This window comes from Poecile atricapillus, chromosome 14 (assembly GCF_030490865.1).
Source record: "Poecile atricapillus isolate bPoeAtr1 chromosome 14, bPoeAtr1.hap1, whole genome shotgun sequence".
NCBI lineage: Eukaryota > Metazoa > Chordata > Aves > Passeriformes > Paridae > Poecile > Poecile atricapillus.
This window is the reverse complement of record NC_081262.1, coordinates 15,901,694-15,917,824: the sequence shown is the minus strand read 5'-3', so window position 1 is coordinate 15,917,824 and position 16,131 is coordinate 15,901,694. Positions and strand designations below refer to the sequence as shown.

General features: G+C 49.6%; 1 protein-coding gene across 8 annotated transcripts in view; it reads right to left on the bottom strand.

Moving 5' to 3' along the window:
- The window catches only part of TSC2 (TSC complex subunit 2), a 34,241-nt gene that overhangs the window by 4,406 nt on the left and 13,704 nt on the right, over nt 1-16,131 (bottom strand). For 3 of the 8 annotated variants that reach the window (XM_058849762.1, XM_058849761.1, XM_058849764.1), the window contains exons 21-35: nt 15,827-15,961; nt 15,194-15,383; nt 14,709-14,802; nt 14,127-14,229; nt 13,166-13,260; nt 10,651-10,782; nt 8,852-9,016; nt 7,959-8,111; nt 7,688-7,800; nt 6,992-7,213; nt 6,118-6,333; nt 4,523-4,591; nt 1,956-2,116; nt 1,054-1,538; nt 224-299 (exon numbers count right to left, since the gene is read on the bottom strand). In XM_058849762.1, coding sequence (XP_058705745.1) covers nt 224-299; nt 1,054-1,538; nt 1,956-2,116; nt 4,523-4,591; nt 6,118-6,333; nt 6,992-7,213; nt 7,688-7,800; nt 7,959-8,111; nt 8,852-9,016; nt 10,651-10,782; nt 13,166-13,260; nt 14,127-14,229; nt 14,709-14,802; nt 15,194-15,383; nt 15,827-15,961 — 2,409 coding nt within the window. The remainder of the gene's footprint in view (nt 1-223; nt 300-1,053; nt 1,539-1,955; nt 2,117-4,522; nt 4,592-6,117; nt 6,334-6,991; nt 7,214-7,687; nt 7,801-7,958; nt 8,112-8,851; nt 9,017-10,650; nt 10,783-13,165; nt 13,261-14,126; nt 14,230-14,708; nt 14,803-15,193; nt 15,384-15,826; nt 15,962-16,131) is intronic. The other 5 variants (XM_058849763.1, XM_058849765.1, XM_058849766.1 and 2 more) reach the window with 5 other exon arrangements.

Sequence of the window (16,131 nt, the reverse complement as noted above, 5' to 3'; positions counted from 1 at the left end):
AGCCAGGGTGAGGTGTCCCTGCCCAGGGAGCTCCCTCCCAAGCCAAACCATCCCTGACAGCTTCAAAAAACCCCCTCCACAACCCAACACAAATCTCCCACCTGTGGCCCTGCTGGGAGGAAACACCTTTCAACTGTCCAAGCTGGACATTTGTAATTATCATCTGCATTCCAAGAAAGCAATCAGGTTAAAAAATGAAGGATTTATACAATTCCTTGCCTACCTCATTTGGCAACAAGAGGGGTTTGTTGTTTTCATCACCAAAGAAGGGGGAGTGGTACAACTGTAAAAACACAAAGCTGAAGGAGAGAGGGAGGGAAAAAGTCTGTTACCACAAAAATGAAGTCAGTTTTCATCTGTTGGAGGTAAGAACGTTATGTACAACAGAAAAATGGGAGGAATTAAAATGCTAACAGGGTATTATTCATATTTTAGAGAGACTCTGAGTGCCTGGACTACCTGCAGTTTGCAATAGACCCCTGTCAGAAAAACAGTGATGTGTCAAACAGCAGCAGCCACACAAATTCCCTGTTCAAAGGCATGGAATGGAGGAGCAGGAATGCCCTCCACAGCTCTGGGGGCATTTCTGGGCTCTCAGACACATGACTGCACAGACATTTGCATCTTACCTGCCCTCAACCAGATGGAAATTGTCTCACCATGCAATTTTGGACTGCTAACAATATCCCAAGTTCAAAAGGCAACTATGACAACCTTTCTTTTCCTTCTCGTTAGGATTTTGCACGTTCTAGTTCTTGAAATGCAAAACTAGCAATCCCCCCTGTTCACAGCAAAATTAACTCTGGGTAACCTGTGGCCAAAGCACAGCCCCTAAATTATGCACATTAAGTACAGGAGGAAACTATCCATCTATTTTTCACCATTTGGGAGCTGTGTTCCCTAATCCCAAAGTTCATTGGGTGGGGCAGTGTGCTCAACAGGTCCGGATCAGCTCCTGAATAAAGCAGGTAATTAATTGTAATTAATTCATTAATCAGACTGCAGAACCCCCGAAGGAGCCGCGATGGAGCAGCTCAGGGGCCCTGCACACACCTGGGGTTTATCCCGGGCACTTTCTCGGCGTTGGACGCTGCTGCCCTGCCCTTGAAGGCGTCCCTGTCGATCCTCTTGCCCCTCCTGGACGGGGCCGAGTCGGAGATGGTGTAGCCGCGGGGCCGGTGGCCCGAGGGCGAGCGGGGCGAGGTGCCAGCGGCGCTGCCAGCGCCCGGCCCGGTGGCCCTGCTGTCCTCCCCCCTGCCCAGCCAGCTGCCCAGCCCTTCCCCTTCCAGGTTGCCCGACTGGGATTTGGATTTCACTTCTGTGCTCAGCCTCCTGGGCACCTCCCGGCCGTTGGCGTCCCTGAGCACCTCCTGCAGGGTCTGCAGCTCCGGGGAGGAGCTGGACTTGCTGAGGGGCTGTGAGGGCTGGAAGGAGAGCTCCTCCAGCACCCGGCCCTCCTCCCTGCCGATGGGGATCCCCCCCTCCACCAGCTCCTCCGACTTCAGCGACTTGTCCTCCTGGCTGGACGTGGAGGAGGACTGGGAAAAATAAAATAAAAATAAAAGATTAACAGTTTTCATGGAGTTAGCGAATCCCAGAACGGTTTGGGTTGGGATAGACCTCAAAGCTCATCCCATGGTTGCTCCCAGCCCCGTCCAGCCTGGCCTGGGACACTTCAGGGATCCAGGAGCAGCCACAGCTTCTCTGGGCACCCTGTGCCAGGGCCTGCCCACCCTCCCAGGGAAGGATTCCTTCCTTTTCCCAACAGCCACAATAAAAGCTGACAACAGCAACGCTCAAGGCACCCCAACACTCCCAGGGAAAGGTGCAGAAAGCAGCGTGGATAAAGCAGGGACCCCCTGAATCCCCCCAGCACCATCATTGTGCTGTTTCTGAGGGGACTGATGGCCAATCCCCATGGCTGTCACCCCCTGCTCCCCCAGGCCTGTCCTTACCCTGCTGTAGGAGTCCTGGGCCTTCCCAAACCTCTCCTCGCTCAGGACGTGCTCGGAACACGAGGTCTCCACCTCCTCGCTCTCGGGGGACTCTGTGGGGGACTCGGCCTCCCTGAGCTCCATGTCGCCCGCGCTCCCCTCCTCCAGCACCACGGCCGACTCTACGGAGACACCGGCACGGGAGCTGTGGAGAGGGGACGGGGACGGGCCCCCTCCTCTCCTCTCCTCTCCTTTCTCTCCTCACACGTCCCAGCCTTTTCCCCACGGGATCTCAAGGGAAGGCCGTGCGGAAGGAGTGCCCTGGCATCTCTCCTCACGTCAGACTCGCTCCTGGCTCCCCTTTTTCCAGGGAATAAATCACCTCAGGCCTCACAGCCCGCCTTGGGCCCAGGAGGTGCAGCTGGGGTTTGTTTTATCCAATTGTTGCTGATGGACATGGGGTGAGGAAACAGGAGCCTGGATGTGGGTTACCAGCCCAGGAGGTGCAGCTGGGGTTTGTTTTATCCAATTGTTGCTGGTGGACATGGGGTGAGGAAACAGGAGCCTGGATGTGGGTTACCAGCCCAGGAGGTGCAGCTGGGGTTTTATTTATCCAATTGTTGCTGGTGGACATGGGGTGAGGAAACAGGAGCCTGGATGTGGGTTACCAGCCCAGGAGGTGCAGCTGGGGTTTTATTTATCCAATTGTTGCTGGTGGACATGGGGTGAGGAAACAGGAGCCTGGATATGGGTTACCAGCCCAGGAGGTGCAGCTGGGGTTTGTTTTATCCAATTGTTGCTGGTGGACATGGGGTGAGGAAACAGGAGCCTGGTCGTGGGTTACCAGCACAGACAGCAACTACAGGGGTAGGAAATAGGGGATTAAAGCTGGCTGCAGACATCAGCTCTGTGCAAGGCTGCGGCAAAGGCAGCTTTTCTTGTACTGAAATGCAACGCTCCCGTGCCTTGAGGCCTACAGGGAGATAAGGAATTTTCCTAAGAGCCATTTCCTTGCAGTTTGGCAGCTTTCCTGGAATGCCTCGGGAGAAGCAGAGAGATTCGGGCCTGAACGTGTGGAAGGACGAGAGCAGGGGTGACACTGGTGGCATCTGCTCGGACACACGGGGACTGGAACCACACTGACAAAAAAAGCTTTGTGGAAGCCCTGCCTATGTGGAGGATTTAACCTTGGATCTGCTCCAGGCACTGACCACAGGGATGAGTCTGACCAAAGGCTCCTCCTGGCCTTGCTTTTTGTCCTGAGGAAAAGGCTGGAGAACAGGAGGCTTTCCTATTATGCACACAAGGGACTGGAAGACCAATCTGAAAGGCCAAGATTTGTTTTCCAAAATAATAACAATAATAAAACCAAAAATTAGCACACACAAAAATATAAAGAAAATCAGCAAAATTATAAAAAAAAAAAAAAATACAAAGAAAAAAAAAAATCACTAAAGCAGCTTTTCCTGGATTGATTTCAGCTCGCAGGACCAAAGTTATTTCAAAGAAGCAATTAAGAGTTAGCATTGCACACACAAACCTTCTAAAAATACAAAACAAACCAAAAGGAACCAAAACAACGTGCTGATCTGGTTAGCTGTCCAAGCCAGAACACACCTGCAGATACCCAGTGCTTCCAAGCTCCCCTCCTACACCACTGCCGAGATTTCAAACAACCCAAGCACTAATTATTCTTTAGGTGGGAAGAGAATAACAGGAGCAGAGGGAAGTAGAGAAAAATATTGAACTGCAGCAGCTTTGTGTTGCTTTGAGAGGACTCTGACAGCAACCAGCAGCAGCTCAGAACACCCCACTGCTCTTCTGGGAGTTTTCCAGTGAAGGAAAGAGGCAGAAAGACATTTGAACCCTCTAATTAAAATCACAAAGCATTGCAGGTTATCAAAGCAATGCAGGTGTTGTGCTCATAAGGTGTGTAATTTGATCTCCACTTCATTTAATTATGAAATCAATTTTACTGAAGTGGAGAAAGATTTTACGTTATTACAGAGCCTCTAAAAGGTAGAATTTAGCAGGTTTTCTGCTGAAATATATTTCTTTTTTATTTAAAAATCTCTCAACCAGCCTCCATGCTGGCTGGACTTTATCCATATATCAAATATCTACATATTATCAGCTGCTTTTATCTTTCTGTGCCCAATTCTGGCAGATCCCTGTGGGCTGAGCAGCTCCAAGGGGAGCCTGTCCTGCTGCTCTCCTCACAACTGGGAGCTTTTCCACTGAGCAGAACACAAAGCCAATTGGAAAATGAAGCTGCAAATGAAGAATTAATTAATCCAGCCACGTTTTTGACAGGTCATTTAACACTGGCCTCATGACTCACAAGCCACCCCAGCTAACAGCAAAGTTGCTTTAAGGAATTGTAAATCTGCACTTGCAAATGTTGGATCTGGCTTGGACTTCTTCATGCTAGTCAAGATCCCATTTGTTGAGAGTGATGAGACTGGGGACAGACAGGAGACATGGAAGGGGGAAATGAGGGATGAGGGATACATTTTCTATGAATCAGAGGTGTTCTTCTATGGCAATACTGTTTGGTTGGTTTTTTCCTTAAAGATATATAAATATACCTGCCCAGGATATGCTCCTGTGCAACTTCCCTTGACAACTGGACTGGTACATGGAAGAGAAAGAGGCCACTGCAAAGGGAAATCAAGTGAGCAGCTACATCAAAAGGAAGGAGAGACTATATGAAAAAAAATATAAAAAAATTAAAAAGCACAGAGTTTAAAATGTAACCAAGAGCCTAGTTTAAAACAAACAAATAAATAAATGAAACAAAGGAAAGAACAAGCTGGGATAAGCTCACCAGATGCCAAAGGGACACTTTAAGGGCACAAGGTCTCAACACAAATAAGGAGGAATAAACACATCCAACAGTGCAGGCTCCAACTGCTCCCTTTGCAGAATGCATTTTGTGAGGTTTAGGAACAGAAAATCCCTTCCTGATATCCCAGCACACACAGGAAACCAGGCTGAGCCTTCCCTGACCTGCACAAGGTCAACTTTTAAACCCACAGAAGAATCTGAAAAATCTGGGTAAAGACTCACAGAGGTTTAACCTCTGAAGAGGCAGAACAGGCACGTGACAGCCTGACAGCAAAACTTCTTCCAGTCACTGCCCAGCCAGCTCCAGCAAGTCTGGTTAACAAGGATGTGGCCAAAATTACTCTCAGACTGACACAGGAGTGGCATTCAGGTACTGTGGGCTCAGCTCCACACAGCACAAATTTTTAGAGTCACAAAAGTGTTTCTGGAAAATAGTTGGTTTTTTTTGTTTGTTTGTAAGAGGTGATAATTTGATTTTGACTCCAATTTTGTGTTTACACACTCTGAAATACTAAAACAATACCTTGCCCTGCTTAAAACTGGTATTTTTACTGGATTTGAGACAATCCATCCCATTTTTCCCCAGCAAAGCCTGGTCTGCTGGTACCACTGCTCAGTTCTGATGGTGTCTGCAGTGCTCAGAGCCTCAGTGCTGGAGATCACTGGTAAGAGCTCGAGCAGGGACTGCAGAAAGCTTTAAAAATTGCAGCTGTTGGTCAACACTAATCTCCCAACATTAACAACTCCTTGAAAGAGGAACTAGCACCACATTAAACAGAGTGAAAATCCTTGGCCACTGCATTAAAATCAAGCCAGCAAACGGAACTGGAGTGGTTCAACTGCAGGCTGAACTGTCCTTTTCAGAGGTGGGTAAATCCAACAGGATTTGCATTCTGCTGTAAAAGCCAGAGGCAACCAGCTCCTCCTGGCTGGCAAGGTTTGGAACAGGCCATGCCCCAGGAACCTGCAGCTCTGAGCACCCGACACAGACTCCCAAACTGAAGACAAATGGAAATGGAAACACTGCATGGAAAGATCCATCCACAAGTGGGATGCCCAGATCAGCCCCAAACAAGTGGGAGAGGGAACAGATCCATGACTTTGTTCATTTTCATTTGGGGAACACACCAAACACACGACTCCTCCAAAGCAGCTCCGCTACTCCCCCGTCCTCCTCTTCCCCCAGAAGCAAGGAGGAAGGGAATTTTTCACTTTTAGGGACAAGAACTGATTCCCTTTCTCATTGCTGGCCCCCCTCACACTCCCAGCTGCTCTAGAAGCCCAGCAGAGACCCAGCAGAGCCCGGAGCTGTCCCTGCTCTGCCAGCAGCTCCCACCTGTGTTGGAGCGCTGCAGCAGCGAGGGCTTGGCCGTCCCCGTGGCCAGGCTGGAGGAGGGCACGGACAGGGATTTGTACAGAGCTGTCTCCCGGTGCTCCTTGAAGCGTTCTGCAGCCATCAGGGCGTTGGAGAGCTCCTGCAGGGGCATGTTGTTGATGTCTGAGGAGAAGGGGCTCAGAGGGTTCTCCAGGCTCATCAGCCAGCTCGTGTTGCCTGCACCAGACAATGGGGGAAGTGGTCAGAACTCCCAGCTCTCCCAGAAGTTACAGCTCCTGTTGAAAATGCTCGAATTCTTTTGGAATTTGCAGGTAAAAAATCCGAATGTGGCAAGTTCTCGGTCCTCTTGCAGAATGATTTGATTAATTTGCTGCTCCTGATGCTCTGCACTTCACCCCAAAGCTCCTCAAAACCCATCCCTGGTAACTCACTGCTACAGCAGATTCCCAAAGGCATCCAAAACACTCAGGTGTCCTAATTAACACCAGGTCAGTTATTTTCTCACGAAACAGCTTTTAGTTGAAACAGATAATTCTGATTCTCGTGGAATCTCCTGTGGTGTTCAAGCATTTTGGCCTTGAACAGATTGTCATTCCTTCCCTGTGAGCAAACACAGCTGAGCTGCCCAATTTTGTGGCTACCCCTGGATCCCTGGAATGTTCCAGACCAGGCTGGACAGGGCTTGGAGCAGCCTGGGAAGATGGAAGGAGTCCCTGGATGGGCTTTAAGGTCCCTTCCCACCCAGCCCATCCCATGGTTCTATAGTTTCAAAAGGCAGTAAGGCATAAACAGATCCATTTAATCCATTTACAATAAAATATGGATTTTTCTCCTTCCCCAGGCTCTGGATCCCACCCCACACTCGGGTACCCACCTGTGGGCCTGCGCACCAGGATCTCTGCCCAGCCCTGGGTCAGCAGGGGCACGTAGGCAGCCAAGTTGGCTTTTTCCTTCTGCAGGGCTGTCTGTGGAGCAGGACTGGCCTTCTCTGGGCGGGCTGCAGGAGCAGCAGGGCCCTGTGTCCCTTGGGAAGTGGAGCCACTGGGAAAATGGGAGGCTGAGCTGTCTAAGGCACCAACACGTAAGGCATGACCACCTGGCAGGACAGACACAATCCAAGGGAGAGCCATGCTTAGTCAGCCCCAAAAATATCTCAGGAACAAGGTTTTTAAGCTCCTCTAACAGCTGCACACACAATATCCTGGTTTTATTTCCCTTGTCATTACAATTATTATTGTTTTACTTTAATTATTAAACTGCTCTTCTCTCAATCCACAAATTTTCTTACTTTTCCCCTTTCAGTTCTCTCCACAATCCCCCCATGGGGGACAAAGTGAGCACCTGGGTGGGGCTCAGCTGCCAGCTGGGGTTAAGAGAATTTGATGTTCCATGTGTTCCTTATGAAGCAATTTATGTGATCAGCAAAGCTCTCCAGCAAAGAGAGGGAAGCAGGAGGAGAACAGCTCCTGCTACCTCACTAAACACCAGATCCAGATCTGAAATTGGCTCAGACACAGGAGGCACCTGGACCTTCAGGCTGTGGCAGGGAGAGCCCAGGATGGGAACTCACCTGACATGGATCGCACTCTGCTGCGGGAGCTCCTGCAAACCTGCTGCCCAGCCTGGGATTCCAGCTTGGCTGGAGCTTCCTTGGTCTGTCTCACTTGCAAAACAGGGTCTGAGCTGTAGGAAAGGAGATATTGGTGATGTTGAGGGAGGAATCAGCCGTGCTGGACAAATAAAACATTCCTCTCACACCAAGAGGAAAAACTACAAAGATGTAGCAGTGATTTAGGTGACTTTGTCAGGTGGAGATTTCCAGAAATGGGAGCTACACCTACCTTGATTCTGGGGTGCTCTGGAACTCTGCAGAGTCCAGGCCAAGCAGGGACCTTGTCCCTGTTCCAACACTCGTAGTGATGGTCACCAGCTTGTTACCAACCAGCCACGTCTTGGTCCTTCCTCCAGCCAGCAGAAACTCACCCACGGGAGACCTGGGAACACATGTGGGATGGAGATTCCTCGGGAGGCAGAGAACAGAGCTGGTGCCATTAACCACACAGGAGGTGCTGCCTGTTTGTGCCACTCCCCTTGGCTGCCAACATCCCCATGACCCACCAGGACGATGGGGGAGCTGCTGCAGCACACTGGGATTGTCCTGCAAGGACCTGGAGCAAAGCCCTGCTCCCAGACCCTCAGGGCATCTCCTCCAGACAGGTCAAGGCTGCTTCTCTCCAGTGGATTTGGCAGAACCACAGAACGGTTTGGGTTAGGAGGAACCTTAAAGTTCATCCAGTGCCAGCCCCTGCCATGGGCAGGGACACCTTCCACCATCCCAGCTTGCTCCAAACCCCATTCAACTGGCCTGGAACACTTCCAGGGATGGGGCATGCTCTGGGAAACTCATTTTAGAGCCTCATCACCCTGACAGGAAAAAAAATCCTTCCCAATATCCCACCTAGCCCTGCCCTCTGGCAGTGGGAAGCCATTCCCTGTGTCCTGTCCCTCCACCCCTTGTCCCCAGTCCCTCTCCAGCTCTCCTGGAGCCCCTTTGGGCCCTGGCAGGAGCTCTAAGGCCTTCCCATCTCCAGTCTTCCCTCATCTCACCTCCCTTTTAGCCAAGATTTTAACAGTGAGGAAAGGCTTCAGAACCTGCCAGAATCCCAAGGTTTTTGCACCAATGAAGTGAACCATGAGCCTGAACCCCAGCCGGTGTCCCTGGTCCCTGACTGACCTCTTGGGCACAGCGGTGAAGTTGGAGAAGACGTATCGAGCCATCATGTCCAGGCAGGTCTCTGTCAGCTCCAGGTGCAGGTTTTTCAAGTTGTCATCAGCCTGAGCCATGGAGTTTTCATCTGCAGAGCCCAGGCTGGAGCTGGTGATGGAGGTTTGGATGCGGCTGCAGGAGAAAGGCGGCGGTGCCGGATCAGCTGGCACCACGTCCCCGTGCCCACGGACCCTGCTGAGCATGCACGTGCCAGCCACCACACCCCGGCCTCGGGAGCCTGATTTTGGGATCAGCCTCGTGTCCTGCTTCCCAGGCTGCTGCAGGAAGTTCCTCTGGAGAGGCTCCAGTGCCAGCTGGCCTCTCTGACGTTGGTGGCCCATGGGCAAGTGCACCAAGCAAGGAGTAAATGGCAGCTTTGAGTTCCTAATCTATGCTGAGGGCAAGCACCCCATGAGCAGCACCAGCTTCCCAGGCAGCAGGTTGCCCATGAGCCAGAAACTGGGGCACTCCAGACTTCACTTCATTATCCTGTGGTTTGCTTTTTTTGCTCTGTTGCAGCTCTTCCATATATTGTTTTTTCCCCCTCCAAATTCAATAGCTAGGTAAGACCTAATTTAACTTGAAATAGGAAAAAAAATTGCACTCTGAACAGGAAATTGGCACAAGAATAGAGAGAAGGTCTGCCTTCAAATCAGCCAAATCAGCAAAGCAGTTTAAAACCATTTCTGTTTTAGGTTGGACTGCAATATTTTATAAAGACAACTCCTTATGTCATTATAATACAAACTAAGCTGAGGTACAGCCAAAATTTTTATCATGTGCCAACATTAAGGGCAATTATCTGAACCTTTTGTTGCTACCATTAACATAGAAATGCAAGAGAAGAAAATCACCTCATGACTAATGGGGAATTAATTCAGTCACTTCAGCCTCTCTCCCCCAACCACCATAGAGAGCCAAAAATTAAAACAAAAAGAAAACCTAAATCAAATTCCACTGACAGCAATCCTACAGGTTAAGGCACAAATCTTCAGGTGCAGCAGTTCAACACCCAAGGGAAATGATCCAGAAATACATTTTAAAAACTGGCATCAATTATTTCACATCTTTCCTTGGAGCAGATCAATGCTTGCCATCAAAACCTGTCAATTGATCAAATCAATCTCTGAAATCAAATCTTATTTTCCTTTGTTGTGAAAGCAATGATTCATACGGGCTGAGCACACCCCCCACTGCCCTCTGGAAAGACAAATCCAGGTTTTTTGTGGCATCATGAAAAGGTTCATCAGCTTCATCAGCTCCTTCAGAAGAATAAATCCTAAACTGAGGCCAGAACTCCTCCTCCTAGATTGGAATGAGGGTTCTCCACAACTTTGCAGAGCTTCCAAAGCCTCTCCTGAAGCAAATCCCTGCTTGGGAGGCTCAAGTTTTAGTGAGTTGTACCCAGGATTCTCACTTGTACAGAATGCAACCTTTTTCCTTTTTTTTGTGCGTGGGTTTTGTTGTTTGGGGTTGTTTTTTATTCCCCCTTCTGCACCTTTACTTTGCACAGAGAATCTTTCATTGCTAAAGCAGCAGAGAACGTGGCAGAGCAGCCACAGACACCCAGGGTGTGACGTGGCCTTGGGAAGCTCAGGATGCTTTCCCAAAACCTTCGCCTGTGGCTGAGGCCGGTTTCTGATGGGAAAACCAAGTCATGCAAGCATCCCACATGCAAAATCCACCCTGCTTTTCCACCCTCCCTCGCAGCAAAACCTCCAAGGGCCCAGCTGCTCTTGGATTGTCCCCATCCAAAGTGCCTCTACCTGCGGACCACATGTTCAGACACACTGATGCTGCGGGATCGGAAGGCATCAACTGCAGAGGGTTCTTTCAGCTCTTTCACTGGAGGAGAGTTATTCAAGCCTTGCTTTGCATTTTTGGCTAGTCTTAAACTACTATGTGGAGAAGCACCAAGCCCCAAAAGAGGTCACAGAAGGGAGGAAACCATTGGAGGGATGTAGGTTGAAAGTCACGGGGTCAATATTGGGGGATCCCGGAGGGTGATGGGAAATAAAACAAATGCCAAAAAGAAAAAAAAAAAGGGAAACAAAACAAAATTAAAACACACAAACAAGCAGAGCTGAAAGCATTAAAAAGACAAACCACATTTTGAAAACAAGATTTTAAATGTGCTACAAAATAAATGAAATTAGTACAAGGTAAAAGGAAAAAACTGGTTGAAATGAGAGTTGGAATACTGGGCTGTTCAGCAAAGGCAAGGGCACCTGAGGGCTCCCTGGCACAAATTCCTCAAGGCTGAGGAGTTTTGTGCAGTTCAGCCCCTTCTTGTGTTGCCCCAACTCACCATGACTCAACACCTGAGGGCTTCCACACATCCCAAAATGCTTTACCTGGACTAGGTCACGGCAGTTTTTAATAAGAGACAGGGACCACGTCACCCATCTCTGTCCCCACTAAGCCTGGCCCAAAGCTGAGCTTGCCCCCAGCCACGACACACCCAGGGCCACCCAGAGGTGTCCCTTAGCCCAGCTCGAGGCCCTGGGGACACTGAGCCCCCTGTCCCAGAGCCAACAAACACCCCTGGGATGCTCCTGTGCCACCCCAGTGCCTCAGCCCCGGCTCCAGAGAACCCCTGGGCTCTGAGCTGGCACAGAAAGGAAATTACTGTTCACACTGGCAAGTGCCAGGCACACGTGGGAGATGACAGCAATTAAGATCCGAGAGGCACTTTAATTAGTCACTGAGATGCGTGCCAGGCTCGGGGCTAATTTGGGCAGAACAGTTGGTCCAGCAGCTCCCATCCCCAGGGATAAAATGCAGGCACTAATTTAACCCTTCTGGATGTTCCTAAACACAATTTATTTGCCATCCTCCTCAGTGAGCTCTTACATCTCAGATTGCCACCTGGAGGGATCAGAATTTCTTTGTCCTTCTCCCAACAACCTCTCCCAGATCACTTTTGGCCGCTCTCTGCTGCTGAGAGCACGGGCTCACGCTCAGGGATCATCACCTACACCAACACCAGGACATCCAGCAGCCCTGGGAACTTCTGGGATCCTCATCCCTTGGAACACCCAGCACCTCAGCTATGGCAGGGAAACACTTTGGGCTTCAGGAGTGAAGGCCAAGCCCAGAAGCTTCTCAGGCAAGGAAACTGGAACCTGCTGCAGGCCTTTCCTCTGTGCCCTGGCCAGAATCCAAGCTCAGCCAGACCCAGAGGCAGTGGCATCCTGCCATTCCAGTGCTTTGGGCACTGCCTGAGTACAGCCACACTCCTCAGCAGAGATTTCTGTGGAAAGTGATCCAGAAAAAGCCTTTAGAGACAGTAGTATTCCAACCTGGTAGAATTTAAAAGGTTTTTAGGGGGGGGAAAAAAAAGAAAAAGGAAAAAAAAAAAAAAGATTAGCTGGAATTCTAATTGGAGAGAGGAGTGTCAAAAGGCTTCTCTTCCAAGTTTCTGGATGAAAGAGGAGGAGATGGGAGAGATGAAACACAACACAAGGTTTACAGCTGCAGCAGTAGGGCAGGGATGGTGTTTCTGCATTGCAAGACTGCTGCAGCCTTGCAGGTGAAGTAGAGGCACTTTCCCCAGGGCTCAGGTGCCACCATGTGCTCACTGCTCACAACACTGAAGCAAGTTAAGTGAAGCAATTCAGGCAATCCCTGCAGGTAAAAGGATGTTGGAGAAACCCTGAATGTCTTCCAAGGAATATCTTCCTCCCCTGGCAAATGCTACTTTGAATACTTGCTGGCAAGAAATGCTCTGCTTTCTGAAAGCTTTGCTTAAAACTGTCAGTATGGCTTCAAAATTCCAGCAAAAAAGGGGATCTGTCCCAAACAGACAGAAAGCAGCTGTGTGCCAGCCAGTGCACTGACCTGACTGGGAACACCATGGAAAAACACAGTACTGGCTCTCTAATTTATCCAGGTCGTTGATCACAACCATTTCTCTGGCAATCATCTGAAAATGACTCGTTACAGATCAGCCATCAAAAGGAGTTCACACAATCCACCTGCACATGGGGTTCTGTTATCTCTGTACTGTTATCAGCCTCTCCTGTTATCTCTGTACTGGCACAGCCCAACCTGACACAACTGTTGATTTTCAGTGAACACCAAGAAGGTCCCTGCTGCCTGCACAGGCCTGCAGGACAGTGCTGCCCCACCAGGCTGGATCCCAGCTTCTCACCAAGCTCAGCTGTCTCTGACCAAAAGAGGTTTACTGTGCTTGCACTGCCCCTCTGGGATCGCTACAGCCAGGGAAGTCAGCACGAGAGCAGGGAACACCAAACCCTGCTGGGCTCCACCAGAATTTACCTCTTTGGCCTCTCATTCAGGCTGGTGCTGCGAGCCCTGAAGCTGTCCTTCTCTGGGGTGTCATCAAAGGACAGGAGCACGTTGGAGCGCAGGCCCTGCCGTGGGGACAAGAGGTGACAACGTGAAGCTCAAAGTCTGCAACCAGGGCCAAAGCATGAGAGAGATCTCCCAGAGATGCTGATTGTTGGGAAGGTAGAGTTAGAAAGAAATTATAAATATGACTCTCTAGCCAGAAAGGCTAAGGAAGAAATACAAATGATAGCACGGTTTGAATAATTCAAAGAACACATTCTTTCCTGCAATAAAACCAAGCTGAGACCCCTCTTCCCAGCCTTATAAGGAAAGGTCTGAAGAACCCTGAGATAACTAAAAATATGCAAAAACAGCCATTTCTATAGGTTGCACACAAATGTTACTGTATTAGTATACTTAGAAAGATTGGTTAGTAAAGGAATAGAATATTCAAATGTATAGGTTATATAAGTAATTGTAAAAGAGAGTTTGCTCTCTTGGTTCTCTTAGTCTCTCTTGGTCTCTCTCTCGCTACTCTCTTGCTATGGTCTCTTAGCCCTCTTGCCTCACTCTTTCTACACTCTTACTGCTCTTTTTCCCTGGCTCTCACTTCTGTTCTGTCACTCTCTTTTTTAGCAATCTTAAGTATTCATATTCCTATTTTACACCCTTTTGTATTGTTCTCTCTGAGCCTGCTTTGAGCTCTCTCTGCTGGCTCATAGCAGAGCTCTTTCTTTCTCTCTCTATCCCACTCCCTGAAATAAACTCCTAACCCCTAACTCGATTATAGAGGTCTTTGCCGTGTCTCAGACCGTCCCCAGAAAGGGTCTCCTACAGCTGATGATAAAACCAGGATTCTGCTAGCTTCAAACAGAACCTTTGAAGATGTCAGATGAGTTTTTAAGCTGTCAGTTCTCCTGAGTGCTGCTGGGCTGAGCAGTGCCATTACCTTGGTGATGTAGGGGACAAAGTCCTTGCGGAAGGGCAGGCGGCAGCGGATGAACCACATGGCGATGACGTGGTGGGCCAGGCACACGATGTACTGGTTAAACCTGCAACAACAGGGAAAGCCACAGCTCAGCCTGACACACAGAACTGCTCCTTTACCTACTCAAAGTGTAAAGGAAAAAAAAAAAAGCCTTCAAAAAATTCTGCTCATGAAAAACAGCTTTTTGTCCAAGGTGATGATGTCCTAGAATTGTATAATGGAATTACAGAATGGTTTGGGTGGGAAGAGATCTTGGAGATCATCCAGTTCCACCCCCAGGGACACCTTCCACTATCCCAGGGTGCTCCAACCTGGTCTGGGACACTTCCAGGGATCCAGGGGCAGTCACAGCTCTCTGAGCACCCTGTGCCAGGGTCTGCCCACCCTCACAGGGCAGAAATATCCTTTCCTCAGGAAAAGCTCGGTGACAGCAGAATGAGCAACATCCTATGAGTAACAACCTTGAGCCAAAAACTACAAGGAAAAGGCTTTCCAAGCTCTCAATTTCCCAGATGAGAGAGAAGCAAATTGCTGTGGCCTTACTTGGAGGGGTTTGTGTAGGGCAGGGAGATGGCGAAGACGCTGGCGTACTGCTCTGCCGCGAAGTTCCGGTACAGGTGAGGCAGCCTGGCCAGAGCTGCAACAGTCCAACAGCAAAACCAGCACAGGTCAGGCCTCAGCACAACCCTTCAACATGCTAACTCAGTTTCATTTCTAAGTTTTTGGGGTTTTTTCTGAATGATCAGTGACGTGGAAGTTAAAATCACGTCGTGCAAGGAGAAGAAAGCTCGTGTTCTCATATGGCTGCATGACGCAGAGTGTGTTTCTCTTCAGTGCAAGAGCCTCATGCAAGAGGCTTTCATGCATGTTTTCATGCAAGAAAACTTGCAACAAATGAGGTGACTGAACATTTATAACCTGAGCAAGGCCATCACAGTGCATTCCATACAACCAACACCATCAAACCCCCCATATCCCACACCAAACCCGCAGCTACAGGAATCACAAAGAGGAACATGGTGACTTACTGGACAGAAATTCCAGGAGAGGGATTGCCATGTTTGCCGTGGCAGAAATGTGGGTGAGTTTGACAATCAGAACAGGCAGTGCCTTGATGATGATGTCGGGCATCTCCACGCTGCAGACGGACAGGGCCACCACGCACTGGTTGGCGCAGCGGTAGATGAGCCCGTGCTCCAGGCAGTACACGATCTCACGCTGCCAGAGCACAGGGACACTCAGCAACACCTCCTGACTCCTGGCAGCACCCCACAACACCCTGCAAGGTACCCCTGCTCTGCCTGTGGGACACAGCTGAGTGCTGACACTGAGCTTCAAACAATGCTGCAGGCACCCCAGGCCAGACTCTTATCAGGGAACTCGGATCAGGGAGCTAGCTGAGACTTCTAAGTTTCTAATTTAACAGAAAGTTTGTGTTTATAAGGGATTTACTGCAGAGGGTAGAGTCACTCAGTGATCTGTGAGGGGGCACAGGTGAGCAGTGAACCCACAGTTAATCCTACACGGGGTCATTAAAGTATTTTTTCACCCCAAATTCAGCATTTCCCAAGAGTAAAGGGCAGTGTAACCTTGCACTTCTGTCTCCTAACCAGCCCCAGTGCAGGCTGTGATCTTTCTACACCCTCCTATCTCCCCCATACCTGCTTGGCTTTGTCCAGGTAGTTGTGGTAAGATATCAGTGCTGTCAGCACGGGGACCACAGCCAGGTGCAAATCCGTGCGGGAAAAGCCTTCGGGGGTCCCGTGGAGCCTGTCCGTGGTCTTCTTGTCTGTGAGCTGACACATCACACAGCCAGTCAGGACAACTCTCACTAAAACACCCTCTGAGAGGCAGCAGAAGGCACTGCCCACAGCTCCCCTTGACCTGTATATCCATATCTCCATACCCATCCATGAAGAACACTCGTTATTACCTATTCTGTACCTAGAACAGCCCTCACAAAAGG